The sequence below is a fragment of the Epinephelus fuscoguttatus genome, linkage group LG17 (assembly GCF_011397635.1).
Source record: "Epinephelus fuscoguttatus linkage group LG17, E.fuscoguttatus.final_Chr_v1".
NCBI classification, from domain to species: Eukaryota; Metazoa; Chordata; class Actinopteri; order Perciformes; family Serranidae; genus Epinephelus; species Epinephelus fuscoguttatus.
Window position 1 is genome coordinate 6,844,900 of NC_064768.1, and position 16,947 is coordinate 6,861,846.

General features: G+C 41.4%; 1 protein-coding gene across 1 annotated transcript in view; it reads right to left on the reverse strand.

Annotated features, from left to right (window-relative positions):
• Positions 1–16,947, reverse strand: part of LOC125904193 (venom phosphodiesterase 1) — an 85,849-nt gene that overhangs the window by 12,353 nt on the left and 56,549 nt on the right. The window contains exons 19-21 of the mRNA XM_049601442.1: positions 9,832–9,877; positions 8,703–8,857; positions 7,278–7,413 (exon numbers count right to left, since the gene is read on the reverse strand). Coding sequence (XP_049457399.1) covers positions 7,278–7,413; positions 8,703–8,857; positions 9,832–9,877 — 337 coding nt within the window. The remainder of the gene's footprint in view (positions 1–7,277; positions 7,414–8,702; positions 8,858–9,831; positions 9,878–16,947) is intronic.

The window sequence follows — 16,947 nt, forward strand, 5'->3', positions numbered from 1 at the left end:
GCTGCCAAGTGTGAAATGGATGAGAGTCAGCACCTCCGAATTTGAGGCCATGGTTCTCTGCTGGCAAATGGTGGGTTGCCCCCTCTGGGTTAGGAAACAATTACTGCCTAAAGCAAAACAGTTAAAGTATCTTGGGGGTGTGTTCACGAGTGAGGGTAAAATGGAGCGTGAGATGGATTGGCAGTTTTGCGCAGATTCAGTTGTGATGTGATGAGATGGAAGGCAAAACTTTTGATTCACTGGTCCATCTACGCCCAACCCTCACCTTTGGTCATAAGCTTTGAGTAGTGACCAGAAGAATAAAATTGTGGATAAAAGCAGCCAAAATGAGTTTCCTTTGTGGGGTCAGCCTTAGAGACAGGTTGAGGAGCTCAGACATCAGTAGAGAGCTCAGGGTAGAGCTGTTGCTCCTTCACGTCAAACGGGGCCAGCTGAGGTGGCTTGGGCATCTCATCAGGATGCCTTCTGGGCGCCTCCCATTAGAGGTGTTCCAGGCACATGCAACTTGTAGGATGCCTTGGGGTAGACCCAGAACATGCTGAAGGGATTATATATTTCATTTGGCCTGGGAACGTCTCAGGAACTCCTTGGAGGAGCTGGAAAGTGTTGCTGGGGAGAGGGACATCTGGAATACTTTGCTCAGTCTGCTGCCTCCGCAACCTGGCCTGGAATAAGCCATAAAAATGGATGCATGGATGGATGGATGGATACTCCTGATCAGTGGGTTCAAGGTCTGCCTCTTTACCAGCCCTCTCTGTATGCCTGTTAATTGGTAGGTAGAGGTAAACTTAGGTAACACAGGTAAACTTGTTCACTACTGTTTCACTCCTTTAATTATACACATTTGAGCAATTTGATCAGATAACATTTGGAAAGTATTGAAAAGACACACGATTGAGTTACTTTATTCCCATTTAAGTTAGCATAGAGCTACATTTGTTACCCGCATGATCATTTTATGAAAGATAATAATAAAAGAAGTAGAAGTAACAATAACCATTTCCAGAAGGTAATTTACCTCAAAACATGACACAGAATGTGATAAGCATTTGCATTTTGTGTGTAGGTTATGGTTGCAACCGTAACATACTGCTGCACATATGTAATCGGATGTCACTGACCTCACTGAGCCCTAACCCCCCTCTTCTGCTGCTCTCAAACTGCAGGATGGGGCAAGAACACACACACTGTGGTGAAGGAGCAGGCGGTAATGATCAATAGTCCAGCAGGAGTGGGATTAAGAAAACAGTCCCATGCAGGGCTCTAGGTAAGTGGCTAAATGATGCTGGTGACAGTTACAACTGTTGGAAGGGTGGTGTTAGCTGGAGCAGGAGGCAGCTGAGGAAACTGTACAGGAAAATACCAAGAAATACAGCTTTTGAGGAAAATGTAGACTTGACCTTTGAGTGTTCTAATGAAACAAGATATTAATCAAGCAGCATGGGAGGATGTCTTGAGGCTTTTATTACAGAAATGTCTACCAAAGTTATGTTCCAATATATTATACTGTAGCAGTATCAAACTGTTGTCTTCAACTAAATCTCAGACTGTTGATCAAACAGTGGACTCATAAAAAATTGTTTCTTTACAGCCAACACTGACGCTAACACGCAATTTATACTTCTGCTTGGAATCGACGCCATAATTACAGCGTAAGCTCCATGTAAACGTAGAGCCTATGTCGTAACTTATGCCGTAGCCTGTCGTGCACCTTCCCAGAATTGTAACTATGCATCGCAGTGACGTAGACCTCCTCTCTGTTTCTGTATACTGACACCATTATACTCAGTGGAAACGAAGCTTTTATTTACTTTTAGTTCACAGATAAGAAACAATAAATTGTGAAGACAGTAAAGCCTCCACTAAAATAGCATTTTAAGTCTTGTGTGTGATTTATCCTTCAGGGATTTATACTTCGGGTTTTATCCAGGTTTCACACGAGAAGAGGAAATCTCCGCTCATCGCTAGGCTAATTTATACAATGTAAAATGCCATAGGCTTGTGCTAATAATGTTAGCATGTTGTATTTGTGGGGAAAATGTATCATGATTAACACGTTTGTCTGTGAATGCTGCGAGTTATAATGTAGCCATGTGTACTTGTGCTTGACATTGTCTCTATTAAGCCATGTTTAATGTGTGTTTTGGAGGTGTAACTGCAGAGTGACACAGACACACCACCGCACAAATAAAAATGCTCACAACGGTATAGGTGACATGCATAGGCTACGAGCGTAAGGTCTACGTACAACCATAAATCCCCTTTAAGCAGTATCTGGCCACTGTGTTGGGTCATTGATTCACTTGGAAATGGGAAAATTGAAGAAACATGACGGCAATCAACCTCAATTTATTAAGGTATTGCTTTACGCTCAGGCAAGGCTGAAAAATAATTTTTAAACATGTCTATGAAATAAACATTTGTTTTAAGGGATGCTTCTCTGATTTTCAACCAGCTTTGTATCATAACTGTCATGACCTGTCAAGCTACCTGAGTTCATGTTTATTTGTCATCCATGTGTTTCTTGTTTCATTTCACCGTCCTGTCTTGTTTCAGATCCCACATCCTGTCAAGTTCCCCTCCTTTATAATTACTTGCCCTACCCTAATGTGTTTCACCTGTGTCTCATTGTATCCCTTGTCTTAGTTTATTTAAGTCCCTGTCTTCCCCTCCTTTGTTGCCAGACTGTCTTTACCTCTGAGTGAGAGTTCCAACATTTTCCTAGTGCTTCTTGTGAGTGTGTTCTTGACTGTTTTTGCCTTTTGACCACCCTTTATGCCTGTCGAATTGCATACCTTTGCCTGTGTTACTGATCATCTGTGTACCAGCCTGAGCCCAATTAAAGACTCTGAACTTTTATCTGTGAGTCTACTTTGTGAGTCCTTCTCCAGTTTGTGCTTGACACTAACAATGTGGGAAGTATGTGTAAATGAACTATGGTTAACTTCCCTCCATTTTACCAGTGCCTAAATAAAAAAATTGTTGGATGACACCTTTTGCATCATCCGGTGGAGTTATGCTGGCCCTCAGACTGTTGCTGAAACTACAGGCTGTACTTACTTACATATTTTCGTATTGCCCAATACCCATGTCGCCACCATAATAATAATAACACATTTTATTTCTGGGCGCCATTGACATAAAGAGTATAGAGTAGATCAAGAGACAGACCCACTGCCTGCTATCTCTGTCTCAAGGTCAGACTAAACTTTGACAAAACTCTAAAACTAGGAAGGGCTGATCATACTGTATAAATCAAAATAATGTTACTGCATTGCCTATATCTTGGCTAAAATGTTTGCAGAAACATACTTTAGTTCCGTGTTTTGCTGTAATATTGAGAGTTTATGAGCAGGATGTGGGTGCCATACTTTTTCTTGCTCAGTAAAATACATAGGCTCAAACGGTTAAACTAAGCAAATATAAGATCAAATATAAACCTAGACTCTGTTACTGCGTTGCGTCAATCTTGCCTCAAATGTTTTCAGGAACAAGTTTGAGCTCACTGTTTTACAGTAATACAAAATCATTTAGTTACAGCTGGCCGCCTTTATGTCAAGAGTTTATATTACATCTCCCACCAGCAGGGGTGTTTATTGGTCCAGTGCAGCACAGTGCATTCTGGTAGTTGTAGATTTTAGGAAAAATGAATTACACAGTTCTTCTTCTCTGCTTTTTTCTGATTCTGTAGCACCAATGTCAAAAGTATGTGCGTCTTTCTACTGCATAGACATCCCAGTTCTATGAAAAGACTGAGTCTGAATTGCATTGACATCTATATAATCTTCAGCTTTCTATCCCCCCAAAAACTCTTTGAGCCTTGACATTTTGCAAAGTTACTGTATACCATTGTTTAGGTCTTTAAGTATCATAGTTCATTATCTTTTAAAATTACAGGCTAAAGGCTTCCAAGAGACAATGTTTTATATGTTTTTTAAATTTATAATTTATAATTTATGTTTTAAAAAAAAAGCTAATTTTGGTATGTTAAGTCAGTCTGACCTGCTGCATTGTGAGAACAAGAAAGAGAAAATACTAAAACTGCCTCAGTTCTGCAGAAACCAACACTTCCCTCCCAGCAACATGGTTTACTACAACAAGTGTGATAAGTGAAAATGAGGGAGTAAGACAGATTTCCTGCAGAGCTCAAGGGAGCTGTTTTTGATTCTTCAGTCAAGCCACTTCATTGACTATACCCTTGCAATGTTTCCCATGTGCAGACTGAGGTCAAACTGCAAGATATGGAGAAGAGATATCCCACACATTTCTAGAGAACAGAAACCTTGAGGTGTTTTCGTTTAAATAAAGGGTCGCAACTACAGCCAACTTTGAGTCATTCATTCTTGTTAGCTGATTTTCTCTGATACACACTCACTCTTCTTTCATTTCAGATCTCTGAGTCCCAAGGGCATAGTTTCATTTGAAAAATGGTAGGGACACACATAGGGTCTCATTCATGAAACGTGAGCAGAACAAATTTGTGTGTAAACTGTTCACAGAGGGAAATTTACATGTATTTCGGCATTCATCAATATGTTATGCTTTTCTTAGGTACTAACAAAATCTACACAAGCACCTGTTACCTCCTTCCAGGCCTTTGGTTCACCTGTCCCTGTCACACCACAACTAATAGAAGAAAATTAAATGTTTTTCTCAACCCCACTTCACCTAAAATAACTTCAGTCTCTGAGTCAGCAAAGTTTTTCTCTCTCTCTCTCTTACTTTGCTTGCTCCATGTTCGCAGGTCCACAGGATGCACCGCTCCATAGTAATGATCTACTCCTTATATAATACATTTTTTATATTTTTTACATGGCGGTCTCTGGCTATTAATGGGTGGGATGTGCGCTGTTAATATACAGTTGATTGGCATTCATAAACATACACACATGCCATAATCATATCTGAGTTTTCCACTGCATTCATAAATCCAGAGTAGGTTTTTAGTACCAAGGTTTTTTATGTACAGATCTACTCACAGATTTACTAACATTTCATGAATGAGACCCATTAATTGGGGGGTCTGAAGGTCATCCCCCAGAAAAATTTGAGCATTAAACACTTCATTTCCTGCATTCGTGAAGATTTATGCACCCATTTATGGGGGAAATGTCTTTATTTATGTAAACGCAAAATTTAGGCATCATGGTATGGGTAAAGTAAAATCTGAGATTTACATCTAAACATATTATACATGTTAGAAAACACTTGTTGAAAACACCCGAAAAGACTGAGAACTATATAGTACTAACATGTGGTGCAACTCCACATTTGAATAGTAGCTCAGACCAGGGTCCAACAGCAACACAGCTGTGCTCCATTGCCTCTAATGCAATCGTTTCAGATCTCCCTCATTTTCAGGCTGGTTTTGTGGATTTGGAGCTAAATGTTGTGCCTGAAACCTTGGGGCAAGTGATACTTGTTACTTGGAGAGGTTGGAAAACGGTACACATTTCCTCCCTGTTCCAAAACCAAAATCGAACCCGTTAGCTGGCCAGCTACTGAAGATACACAGGCTGCTTTTGCTTTTTAATGAAAAAAATAACCCTACCCTACCCTGCTGTACAGGAACCAGTGAAGGGAAGCAGGGAAACTTTGCTGATATTCAACCAGCTGTGTGTCATCACATTGTATGCAGATGAAAATTGTCCGGGTGCTGGCAGCGGCATGGGGCGAAGCCAAACACTGTTCATCTGCACACACTGCAATGCCACACAGCTGGTTCAATATCCATGAAGTTTCCCTTTATATTCATTGTCTTCTGTTGCGATGTGGTGGTTCACTTTTACACTGTGATCTGTAGCCTGTAGTTTGGCTTTAGCTTCTAACTATCTTTGTCTTTTTAACCTGTTGTTGCTGCTCAGTCAGTTTGACATCCTGGATATATCCTTCAAACACATTTTGTAGACCCCTCTGTCTGCTTCTTTCTGGAATCACTGTTTCATTTTTCCAAAAATATAATAATATTTCTTCAGGGAGTGCAGTTAGTTACAGTGTGGGCTCCATCCTTACCCGAACAGCTTATTGAACCATCACAAAGGGGTGGAGCTTAGTGAAATGTCAACACTATCTATTTTTTCATGATTTTGAAATGTAATTTTATGCACTTGGCAATTTTTTGATGAATCAAATTTGGGTGGGTGCTTGATAACACATTTGTCTGTGGTGTGACAAACTAATTACAAATATTTATTTTTGCTTTACCCAGACTTTAAAAATGGAATATAATGCAGTCAGGCTTTCAGATATTCTGTATTGGCTTTACATTTTTATTTTCCTGTAGAGCAGCTTTTCTCATTTTATGTTATCTCTGCTGAGTCAACACACACATGTAGGCATTATTTACTTTTACCTCCTCTTTTGCTTGGGGAAGTAACCTCTTTAAATGCACACGTAGTACCTATTCACATCACATAATTCATAAACCCCGAGCAAGATTTCTGCTCATGTTCAAAACTGTCTGCACATTCAGAACATATCCCACACATCCGTGATGTCTCCATCTAGTCATCAGCTGAGCACAACAAGATATCAACAAGCTTTTGGTAACTTTTGATAAGCTTGGTCTAATAATGATCCAGAGAAAATCTGGGACAAATCTGAGCAATAGGTGGAGATGCATCAAAACTGTGTTTTTCCAAAAAATACTAAATGGTGGACAATCTAGTCAGCAGACTTTAATGGTTCTTTAGGCTTTTTTTGTAGAGCTGAAACTGAATTTTTGGTCCTTGATTTCAGCATTATCATCAAGTTGATCTGCATTATATTTCTTGAGCAGCATTTGCACACAACTTCCAATCACTGGTGAAAATTTCACATGTCAGTGATGTACCATCTCACAGGAATTCACAAAAACATTTCTGAAGAAGAAGAATAAATCAGGTCTTTTTTGACATGATCAGCCTGAAGGGGAAACATCTGCTCATGATTATGATGATATACCATTTTTATTACAGAATTTTGCTGTTTGGTGATGAGGGGGTTTTGCTAGTCCGTCTACTTGAAACACCGGCAGGCTCCTGTAACAGCAGATTTCCAAGACATGATGGCAAATTCCCAAATCATCTCACACATGTTTGTGTGATAATAAGATAGGGGGTGGATGGACTGAAATTCTGTGGAAGTGTGTGTGAAGGAGTGATAGAGAGACAGAGGAACTGTGTATCAATAAATGTGTGTGCCTGTGTGATTGTGTACATGAAGCATGAGGGCGCGACGGACTCTGGGCTGTATGAAGCTCTCCATTAGTTTGGTGTCAGGTGGGTGCTGATGCTTACTGGGTGAGTACAGGAAGGCATGGGTCAGGTTCCTTGCAGTGTTGTACTGGTCACATCTGGGACTCTGGGATGCTGGGAGTCTGATATCAGCCCTCAAACAGTTTGGCGTCGCTGGTGGCAATGGGTCCAAGTTCATCTAGAAGAATGGAAAAACCTAAGCTTTAGTTTAAATACAGTAATCAGCTTCAGATGTTATTAGACGCCCTTAAACTCAATACCATTAAAACAGCATATTTTTCCAATAAATAATATTCTAAATTTAAATTTAAATTTAATAAATTTTGTTTGTATATGCTTCAGTTTTGAGATAAAGTAACTCTGACTAAACTGGAGGCCAGCTGTGGTCTTTGGATTGTAAACTGTTTCACTGGAAATAGCTTTTATCAGAGAAGTCATCATTGAAAACTGTATGAAACAAAATCTATCTGCGTAACATTAATCCACTACAGATAGAACAGATACAGATAGAATTTACTATAAACTACACATTTAAACAGCTCACAAGTAAAAAAAAATTACCCTGGGATCTATGTAAATAAATCAGCAGGCGATTTCCTTCTCTTTCAGCAAAATACAAAATGATTGAGTTTTTTTTCCCACCTGGACCTTTATGCTCTGCCATTTCTCCTCTCATCATTATGCTGTAACCTGTGACAGACTGTTACGCTACCATAACTGTCTCACATTCACATATATGTAGTTTTTCTGTCAAGCTGCGATACCAAAAGTACATTACAAAATGTTTATGGCAAATCACTTGACAACACCGACTCCTGTGTGAGCGTGGTGAGATAGGAGAGAGAGAAATGCTGTGCTGCTGCCGGAGGAGCCACTGAATGAGTTCTCTCTGCAGAAAAGGCAACTCATGGTAAGTTGCTTAAGAGTCTGAGAAGTCCGACGCTGTTCAAAAAACATTGAGGACACCCAGGCCTAACGACACCACAGTTTATTCCACTCTACTGAAGCTGCTCCTGTTTTTGGAACCACCACAGAGTCGCCATGCTTGTTGCTGTTGGTAAGTATGACATCATATGTCAACAAATCGAAATATTGCGAGCATCAAGATATGAATTTTTCATATGATATTAAAAATTACACGGGTATTATCATGAACGAGATGATATGGCACACTCCTTGCCAGAACTCTTGAATTCATTGTGCAACTGCAACCAAATTTAGATTATATATGCAAACATCATACATGAGCGCACCTGCAAAATGTTATGGTTCATGTACCAATAGGTGGCGTTATACTAACAGCCTGAAATTAAACTGCTATGAATCAGTGATCAGAAATTGGAACTTGAAATTGTGCACAAGTCATCCTTGAAAAAAACCTGATTATATATTACCGTGTGTCTTTTTGGTTTTAGTATTAAAATCATGCATAATTATTATTTGTTTTTTCACCACTGACAAACTTACAGGCTTATCAATAGTGAAGGAGCTCCACAGAGGCATCAGGGCATCGTGGCTGTAGGCGCTGATGAAGCCCTCCTGATGTAGGATACAGTAACTCCGGTCAGGCTGCAGCATTCGTGGGCGGCCAAACAGCATGTGCTTCTTGTCTGCAGCGGACACTGAAAGATCAAAAGTTCAGTCGGTGGAATTTTGACAATGCTAGGGATCAGCAGGGATACTGTAGTGTAAAATGAGCCTTAACTGCAAACAGTGATTAAATGACAATCAGTAAGTATTCACCAACATAGATTGATTAGGTATGGAATATATGTTGAATCAACGTACTCATTTACACATCTAGCCATGTATTGTACTCATCCACATATACATCTGGTCATGTATTGCATGAAAGCCACTGAGATTAAATGTTTTTAAAAAATTAGATAAGACTTTGCTCGGACATAATGGTGGGGAAATTTGAGTCCAGGCTGGCACCGCACGGTCATACCCAGGTGGCTCGAGAGATTACTCATCAATGGTGAGATCATGTCCAAATGTGCCAAAAGAGTACACCATTATGTTCTGGCTCATGTGGGAAGGATTAAGGAAAAAAGGTGGAGATTCAGTAGAACCTCCACCTGCGTACAAGGGAGAGCGCAGAGAGTGAATCTTCAGTCTTGTTCCGGAGCTTGACTCATGAATTGTATGTGTTGCTGCTTGTGAACACATTAAACTTGGTTGCACCTGATTCTAAGTGTCTTCAGTGATTTTCTGAGTACTATCCTTTTGATTCTAAGATATTTTTTGAGTAAAGGCCAGTCCAATCAAAGGCGTTGAAGCCAAGGTCTGGAGCCATCTCACCCAGCTTCAGACATTGATTTTTGCTTCATCAATACGAATGCAAGTGTCAAGAAGTCAATTCAGTAATGTGGAGAAATTTGTAAAAGGACACACATATGAGACAGAATAGTGCAAGCAGTTTCTTTAAAGTGCATTCAGTTTTGATATTAAATGTAAAAATTAAAAAAAAAATAATGGCAAGATTTTAAGGAACTGACCTAGAGTCCAAAAATCAATATAATAAAAACTCAAATTCGAGAGACAGAGATATTTAAGGTACAGACTTTGTTTAAAGGCCTGTGAGCCTGCTCACCTTCTGCTGCTGTCAGATTCAGACGGCTGTTGACAGTATTATCACTCTAAAAACAGAGAACAAGAAAACAAACCAAAACATAAAATGTTAAATAAGTGGAAGTTAATGTTTTTTTTTTTTTTTTTTTCTAGCATAGTACACATTTACATATTTAAATGTGGTAAAATACATTTCAGTATAGGTGTAGATTTTTGGGAGACACAGATGACATGTCCCCCTTAATACTTTGAGCATGTGATAAAAACATGTAAGATGAAGAGAAGTTTTATTTTGACAGAATAAAAAAAACATCAATTGATGCAGAAAAGGCATAAACTCATGCAAAAACATTCACCATAATACAGAAAACTAAATGTTTGGAAGCTATGTCTCTGAGACAGGGCCGTCGCAACCGGACAGGCAAACTAGGCAATTGCCTAGGGCCCCGAGCTGGAAGGGGGCCCCCAGAGACGGCTGACATTGGTCCATATCAATGACAATATGATGGAGCCCCTATAGACACAGCAACAACGACAACATGTTGGAATCTCCCATAATGGGGCCCCCTACTAGCTGCTGCTTGCGAGTGGCAGTGGAAGTAGAGTGACCAGATGTCCTGCATTGTGCGGGACTGCACAGCATTTCTGTCTCTTTTCACTCATGTCCCGCATGATTGGTTGCCACCTGCTCTAGCATTGTTGGAGTACCGTAGTACTACGGTACCTCACAGTACCACTATTGTGGGATAAGTTCAAAGTCCAGTCGCAAGAGGGTGAGTGTCCATGCGCCGTCCCAGAAGTACCTGAACAGCCGAGCCGCCAGACAAAGCAAAAATCAATAAAGGCGCTTCTATGATGAGGCGATTCGAAGATGGCAGACGCTGTGCGCTGGGATTTACAAGACAAATGATGGTAAAGTGATTGTTGAAGATAAACTGCTCAACTTTCTTGCTATGAAAATTAGGACAATGAGTCAAGATGAGATCGTGATGCTGGCAGCAAACGCCTTTGACTCTGAATGGATTGAAGCATCTAAGAAAGTTTTGTTTGAGCTGTGCCCCACTATGCAGCGCAGTGTGTCACACAAAGGGCCACAGAAAGATGCTTACAGCATCAAGAGCTGCCTGAAAGTGATGAACGAGTGTGGTGAGAATATGCCAAGATTTGTTTCACAGTACTTGGATGAGCTACAGTACCACCCGTCACGTTCACAAGCATGGATGTCTCAAGCCTGCTGGTGAAATTGGAGCACTTGCAAGCGGATGTTTGCTCCATGAAATGCGCTATGCAGCTTCAGGCTAATGCTCGTGAAGACATGAGAACTATTACTGAGCGATGTGTGACTGCGCTGGAAGCTTCAGCTGACCAGGCGCTAGGGGATGGCCGGGCTGTCAGTGCCGCTGAGGACTTGGGGAATGACACTGTGGTTGGCGTTTTGCCCGGAGTAGCGCGGGGAGGTGCCATGGGATTGGTTGCTGGGAGTGAGGCGCCGGCGGCGACACCCAACGCCGCGTGTGGTGAGCTTGCTGGAGGTCCTGGAGGTATGGTCTCAGAAACCCGCTCTCCTACATGGAGTCACATTGTAAGAAAAAGACAGTGTCCTGAAACTATGCTGATAACCCAGCCCAAGAAACTGCCCACTCCTCTAAAAAAGAGGAACGGCATCTCCGTTGTCGGGACTGGAGCTGTTAACATCAGCACAGTAAGGACCAAACTAGTGAATGTGTTTGCCACCAGATTTGACCCAGACCTACATGCAGAGACTTTATCTGTTTATCTTAAGGTGAAACTAGGGCGTGAATGGAATTGTCTAAAGATTGGCACTGAAAACCGTAGATTCAGCTCATTCAGAGTTTCTGCTGAATGTAAGGAGGTAAATGAAATGTATAACCCAGATTTGTGGCCTGATGGAGCATTAGTTTGTCGGTATTATGAGCCACATAAGATGACCATAGCTGGTCTGGTCAAAATACTTCTGATGCAGCTAAGGGTCTGGATCTGCCTACAGTTTTTTTTAACAGGTTCCTAAAGCCATGAACAATGACTGTTCAGGTTCTGTGTCTTATACTGTGTCTTCAGGAGACATTTTTGTCAAAACAGGACCTCGGACAGTTGAGCTCCTTAAATCCTGACTTCCATGGAGCTGGGGAGTCTACAACCGACCTCAGCACAGGAATATTCAGGGGCAGGATACCCGTGGGTGTAGCTATTCTCTGGCGGAAACAGGTACATCCGCTGATAAATGTGATCAGAGTTGGTGTCAATTGGTACATTGCAATATGGTACACACAGAATAATAGAGAACTTGTGAACTTGAATGTATACATACCCTGTGAGTGTAATCAGAATGAGGATGATTATTTGAATAAGCTGGCTTTTATTCATTCTTTTAACCAAGATAACTCTAACACCAGTGTGTATGTCATAGGAGACATAAATGCAGATATCACAGATAGATCAATATTTGCTAATCACTTGAGAAAGTTTTGTGAGAACAGTAATTTAATCCTCTCCAGCAATCTACTACTGCCTGCTGATAGTTATACTTTCATCATGAAAAAAATGACAGATGATGAAGATATCTATAGGCACTGCTGCAGGTTGTATGTGCAGGCAAATACTCTTGCTCGCAAGTTTCAATCATGTTCAGATACTGTGAAGGTGGCTCTGTTCAAAGCATACTGTACATCCTTTTACACAGCTCATTTGTGGACAAATTATAAGAAAGCAAGTATGCAGAAACTATGAGTAGCATGATGCTCTGCAAATTCTGTTGAGGAGACCTAGATTGCTCAGTGCAAGCGAATTGTTCATAAATGTACGTGTCAATACTCGCCAAGGTGTCTTGAGAAACTTGATGTATAGATTTATATGTCAACTTGGTGCTTTGAAAATGAAATTATATATAACTTTATTTCAGACACAAGATTGGTCCATAGATAAAAAAAAAAAAAAAAGTATGAAAAAAGTACAATACAATAAATAACATTTTAAGTATGATGAATATCAAGTACAGCTCTGTCAGATACCAGTCATGCTGCTGCAGACAGTATAAATGCCTCTTTTTAGAACTGTAAAGTTTGTCATGGATATTAATTTATGCACTTTTAGCACATGTATTGTTTAGTGTTTTTTAAATATGTGTTATGTGTTATCTGTCTTTGTATTGTGTGTCTTGAATATGGACTTGAGTCTGTAATAAAGTTTAACATGCCTTTACCAATTAGATTAAAAATATTACAAAAAACAACTGCTGACCTGCAGAAAATAGTGTGTCCTTTATGTAGCAAAGTGGAAAGTAAGAGTGTGGTTTGTTAATCTGATGTTTTGCTGAATAGTAAAATATTGCAGTTAACGTGCATCCTGCAGTACACCGACAGAGAAGCTAATGTTAGCATTGGGCTAATACGAGCTACAAAAGTAGCTAAGTTGGCTAACATTACATATTCCATGAAAATAACAAATCCCCCCGAAGCAAAACAAATAATTACCTGTCTAACAGAAAGACAGCAACCTCTGCATCACTTTTCAGGCCCTTCAGCTCCCTCAGTTGTCTCCGCCATTCAAAAGCTGCGATGTTGGTTGACTCTGGTTTGTCCTCTCGTTTTATCAAAAGCCTTTTTCGTCGTAGCCTTTTCTGCCTACGACTTTCTTTTCTTAGCCTGTTTAGCGGGGTGAGCCGTTACAAGTAACGCTGGAAGTGGTACTTTTGGCTGCATTTTCTCTGCTATTGTTCAGTAAACTTATTCTCCTGCTCGGTATTCTCGGTATTTCTGCTGAGGAGTGTGCTGAATATTTCCGGCAACGGTGACACATGATGACTGCACACAGAGAGGAGGGAGGGAGGGGGGCGTGGGCAGGACGAGACATGAAGGCATCTGATTGGTTCTTTCCACTCGCACCGAAAGACAGGGATTGGTCAATTTTTACAGGCCTGCAGCTGCCACAGAGGTCAGATTTTTTTCGTTCCTTTTTCTGAACACAATGGGTCTCATTCCTGAAAAGTGAGTACATCTGTGTTGTTGGGAATAGAATGATTTTATGTGTTTTACTATCAGTTGTGTTTCACTATATAAGTTTTAGATAGGTGAACAATGAGAATACTGAGATGATTTCAGCTGATCTGAATGTGTTTGCTTTGCAGAAGTGGAGAAGTACAGGAGAGGAAGAGACATGAAGTCTGAGGAGCACATATCGCAATGCTTAGATAATTAGTTTCATATATGGTAAAAAGAATAGAAAGTGATGTACAGATAGTAAGGTACTGCACGTGTAGGGAGTTGTGTTGTTCTCTTGTCTTTCAAAACAGGAACCACGCCCCCACCGCCAGCAGGAAGGAGTCAGATTAACACGAGGCAGGGGCGTGGTGTGGTGAAGGAGGAAGTGGAACTGCCAATGAGAAGAGGACAACGCCTTGCGTGCACAATGACACTCTGTTACGCTCAAATATACTGGGTCAGGGAAAGGACAGGAGGTCAGACTTCGTGAACTGACACACCTTTGTTGTTCGTCAGGGACGTGAAGTTGAGACCCAGAGCTCTGTAATTTTATTCCTTTACTGCTTAATAAACTACATTAACTGAGACCGAATATCTTCTCCTATTGCTTCATTAAAGAACACGCAGGACTGAGCTCACACATAGCACATTAGAGAGTAGGATGAGACTCTTAGTCCAACAATTTGGTGACCCCGACGTGATGAAGACGGAGAAGTGACAGAATAAAGACTATTCAGCGGAGGACGACAGTATCGTGACAACACTTGGCCGGTCTGAGAAAAAGGTAAGCAGACGCCTGTTTTATCGAAGTTCTGCAATTGGAAATGCTAAAAGATTGTGTTGTCATTTTACTACAGTCTCCTAGTCTAAAACGTAAAGGAATAAAATTAAAACAAAACAAAAGTGAAATGCCCCGGGGCAGGGTGAAAGGCCCTGGAGCAAATCATAAATTTGACTCCTAAATACGAAACATAGTCAACACCTCGACAGGACAGGGAGAAAGGCCCTGGAGCAAATCATAAAATTGACTCCTAAATACGAAACATAGTCAACACCTCGACAGGACAGGGTGTAAGGCCCTGGAGCAAATCATAAATTTGACTCCTAAATATGAAACATAGTCGGGTGAAAAGCCCTGAGACTAGGTTTTCCATCTAGTCTCTAAAAAAGAAAAAGACGAGTGTCCTGAGGTTGATAAGCTGGGAACCATCAAGGTTGCCCCTTGGACAGCTGAGAATATAGTCTGAAGACACGGGTTGTCTGAGGTTGAAAGACCTTTGTAGATTGTTACAACACAAAAAGAGGTTACAGAGTTCTGCGGGCAGGGGAGCGTTTTCCATGTGATCCCTAACACTGAATACTATCGCTCATGTTGAGACATCTATTCAGTGGTCCGCAGAACCACCCTGATATTGGGAGTGTAAATAAATAAGTCTTTTAAGGGGTTATTGTTTTGTGGGTGGCTTACCGACAACCAGCTATTTTACGGGGCGGAAGAGTTGTGTAGAGTCTATTAGCGGTGACTCGAATTCCAACTCTTTTCGTGCCTGAGCGGTGGTCGCGTTCTGTGGGGAAGAAAAGAGGAAGTTGTGTAATTTCGCCTTAAGATAGAAGCCATTTGCCGAGCCATAGGCACCCCGCACCCTCCTAGGAGAGTGGTGTAGAAGCTTGGGTGTGTCGGCCTGCATTTGGTGGAACTTAAGCAGCGAAATCACAACGGTAGAAAGGGGAAAATAAGTCCACGCGGACTGCGCTGCAGAGCGGTCATGTGGCGCTGAGTATTGTGTGTATTGTTGTAATTGTGTGAAGCTTTGTAACATCGTGACGAGTAGTACCCTCTGAGTAAAATAAGTAAGGACAGAGGAGGGACAGAGAGACATCATGGACGGTGAATTTGACAGGGACTATCGTGAGCAGGGTGGGTGTCCTCCCATCCCAGAAAAACACAGTGCGGTGAGATTAGGAAACAGTTATTGTCAGGAGTAATAGATAAGCAGAGACAGGCTGTAGGAAAGGAGTTTGATGATTTATGGAAGGCATTACAGGCCCAAAATGAGCTTCCTGGCGATGAGGAGGCAGTAAATGTTACAAAGAAATTGCTGGCTGCAGAGGTAAAGGCGAGAGATGATTTGGAAGAACATACAAAAAAAGGAGAATAAACCAAAACTCATAAAAAGACAATGGACAAAACCAGAAGGAGGATAAGGAAGGTAAACGCGCCTTGCTCAATAAGATGGCAGTTACGGCAATGGCTTATTGTAAACAAACTGATAAGACTCACAAAAAAAAAAAAAAAAAAAAAAAAAAAAAGAGACAAACAAAATCCGCCAACACCTGCGCCATTTCCGGCGCCCACCCCACCAGAGCCCACCCATAAAAGATTGTATCCCGACCTACCAAAGACACCCCCAGCCCCATCTCCACCACCATACTTGGGGAGCAACAGGCAAATGCCTTTGCTGGTGATTAAGGAGGGAGTGATCAATGCAGATGTGGTGGATGAGGAGGAGTATGAGAAAGCTAAACAGGAAGTAACTAGGGAAATAAGACAGGGGTTAGCACATGTAAAGAGACTGACACAGGAAGCAGACGATGAGGGAGATCAGATATGGTCAGACACAGACTCAGGGGAAGAATACGAGGAGAGAGCAGTGAAGCTTACAGGACTAATGAAGTCATATACAATGCCATCAGAGAAAGGCAGAGAAGGACAGTACAGAGTCAGCACAGGTTCAGCTGTTGAAACTCCAATTGGAAGATACATGTCGTAAAACCAACGATGCAGAAAAGCAGAGAAAAAATGAACCAATCAGACAGTTCAGCAGCCTCCGCCCTCCCCCATACATACTCCAGATCTATTTCCGACCCCAGAGTGGGTTGATCCTCGCCCTCCCCATTGGAGTGGCTCGAGAGGAGGTACAGGAGGATTCAGAGGCAGGGGTGGGGATCGTGGCGGCCCAAGAGGGGGTCAGGGCGGTAGAGGGTGTTTTATTTGTGGAGCCACCTTGAATCTCCCTGTGTCTAAACACCAAATATCATCCTCAGCAGTTGAACTAACTGGGTTCTCGGGACAACCACAAAATCTGCTGCTCACCAAACCGCTCACTACCACCATACTCCAGGCTGAACAGACATTTTCA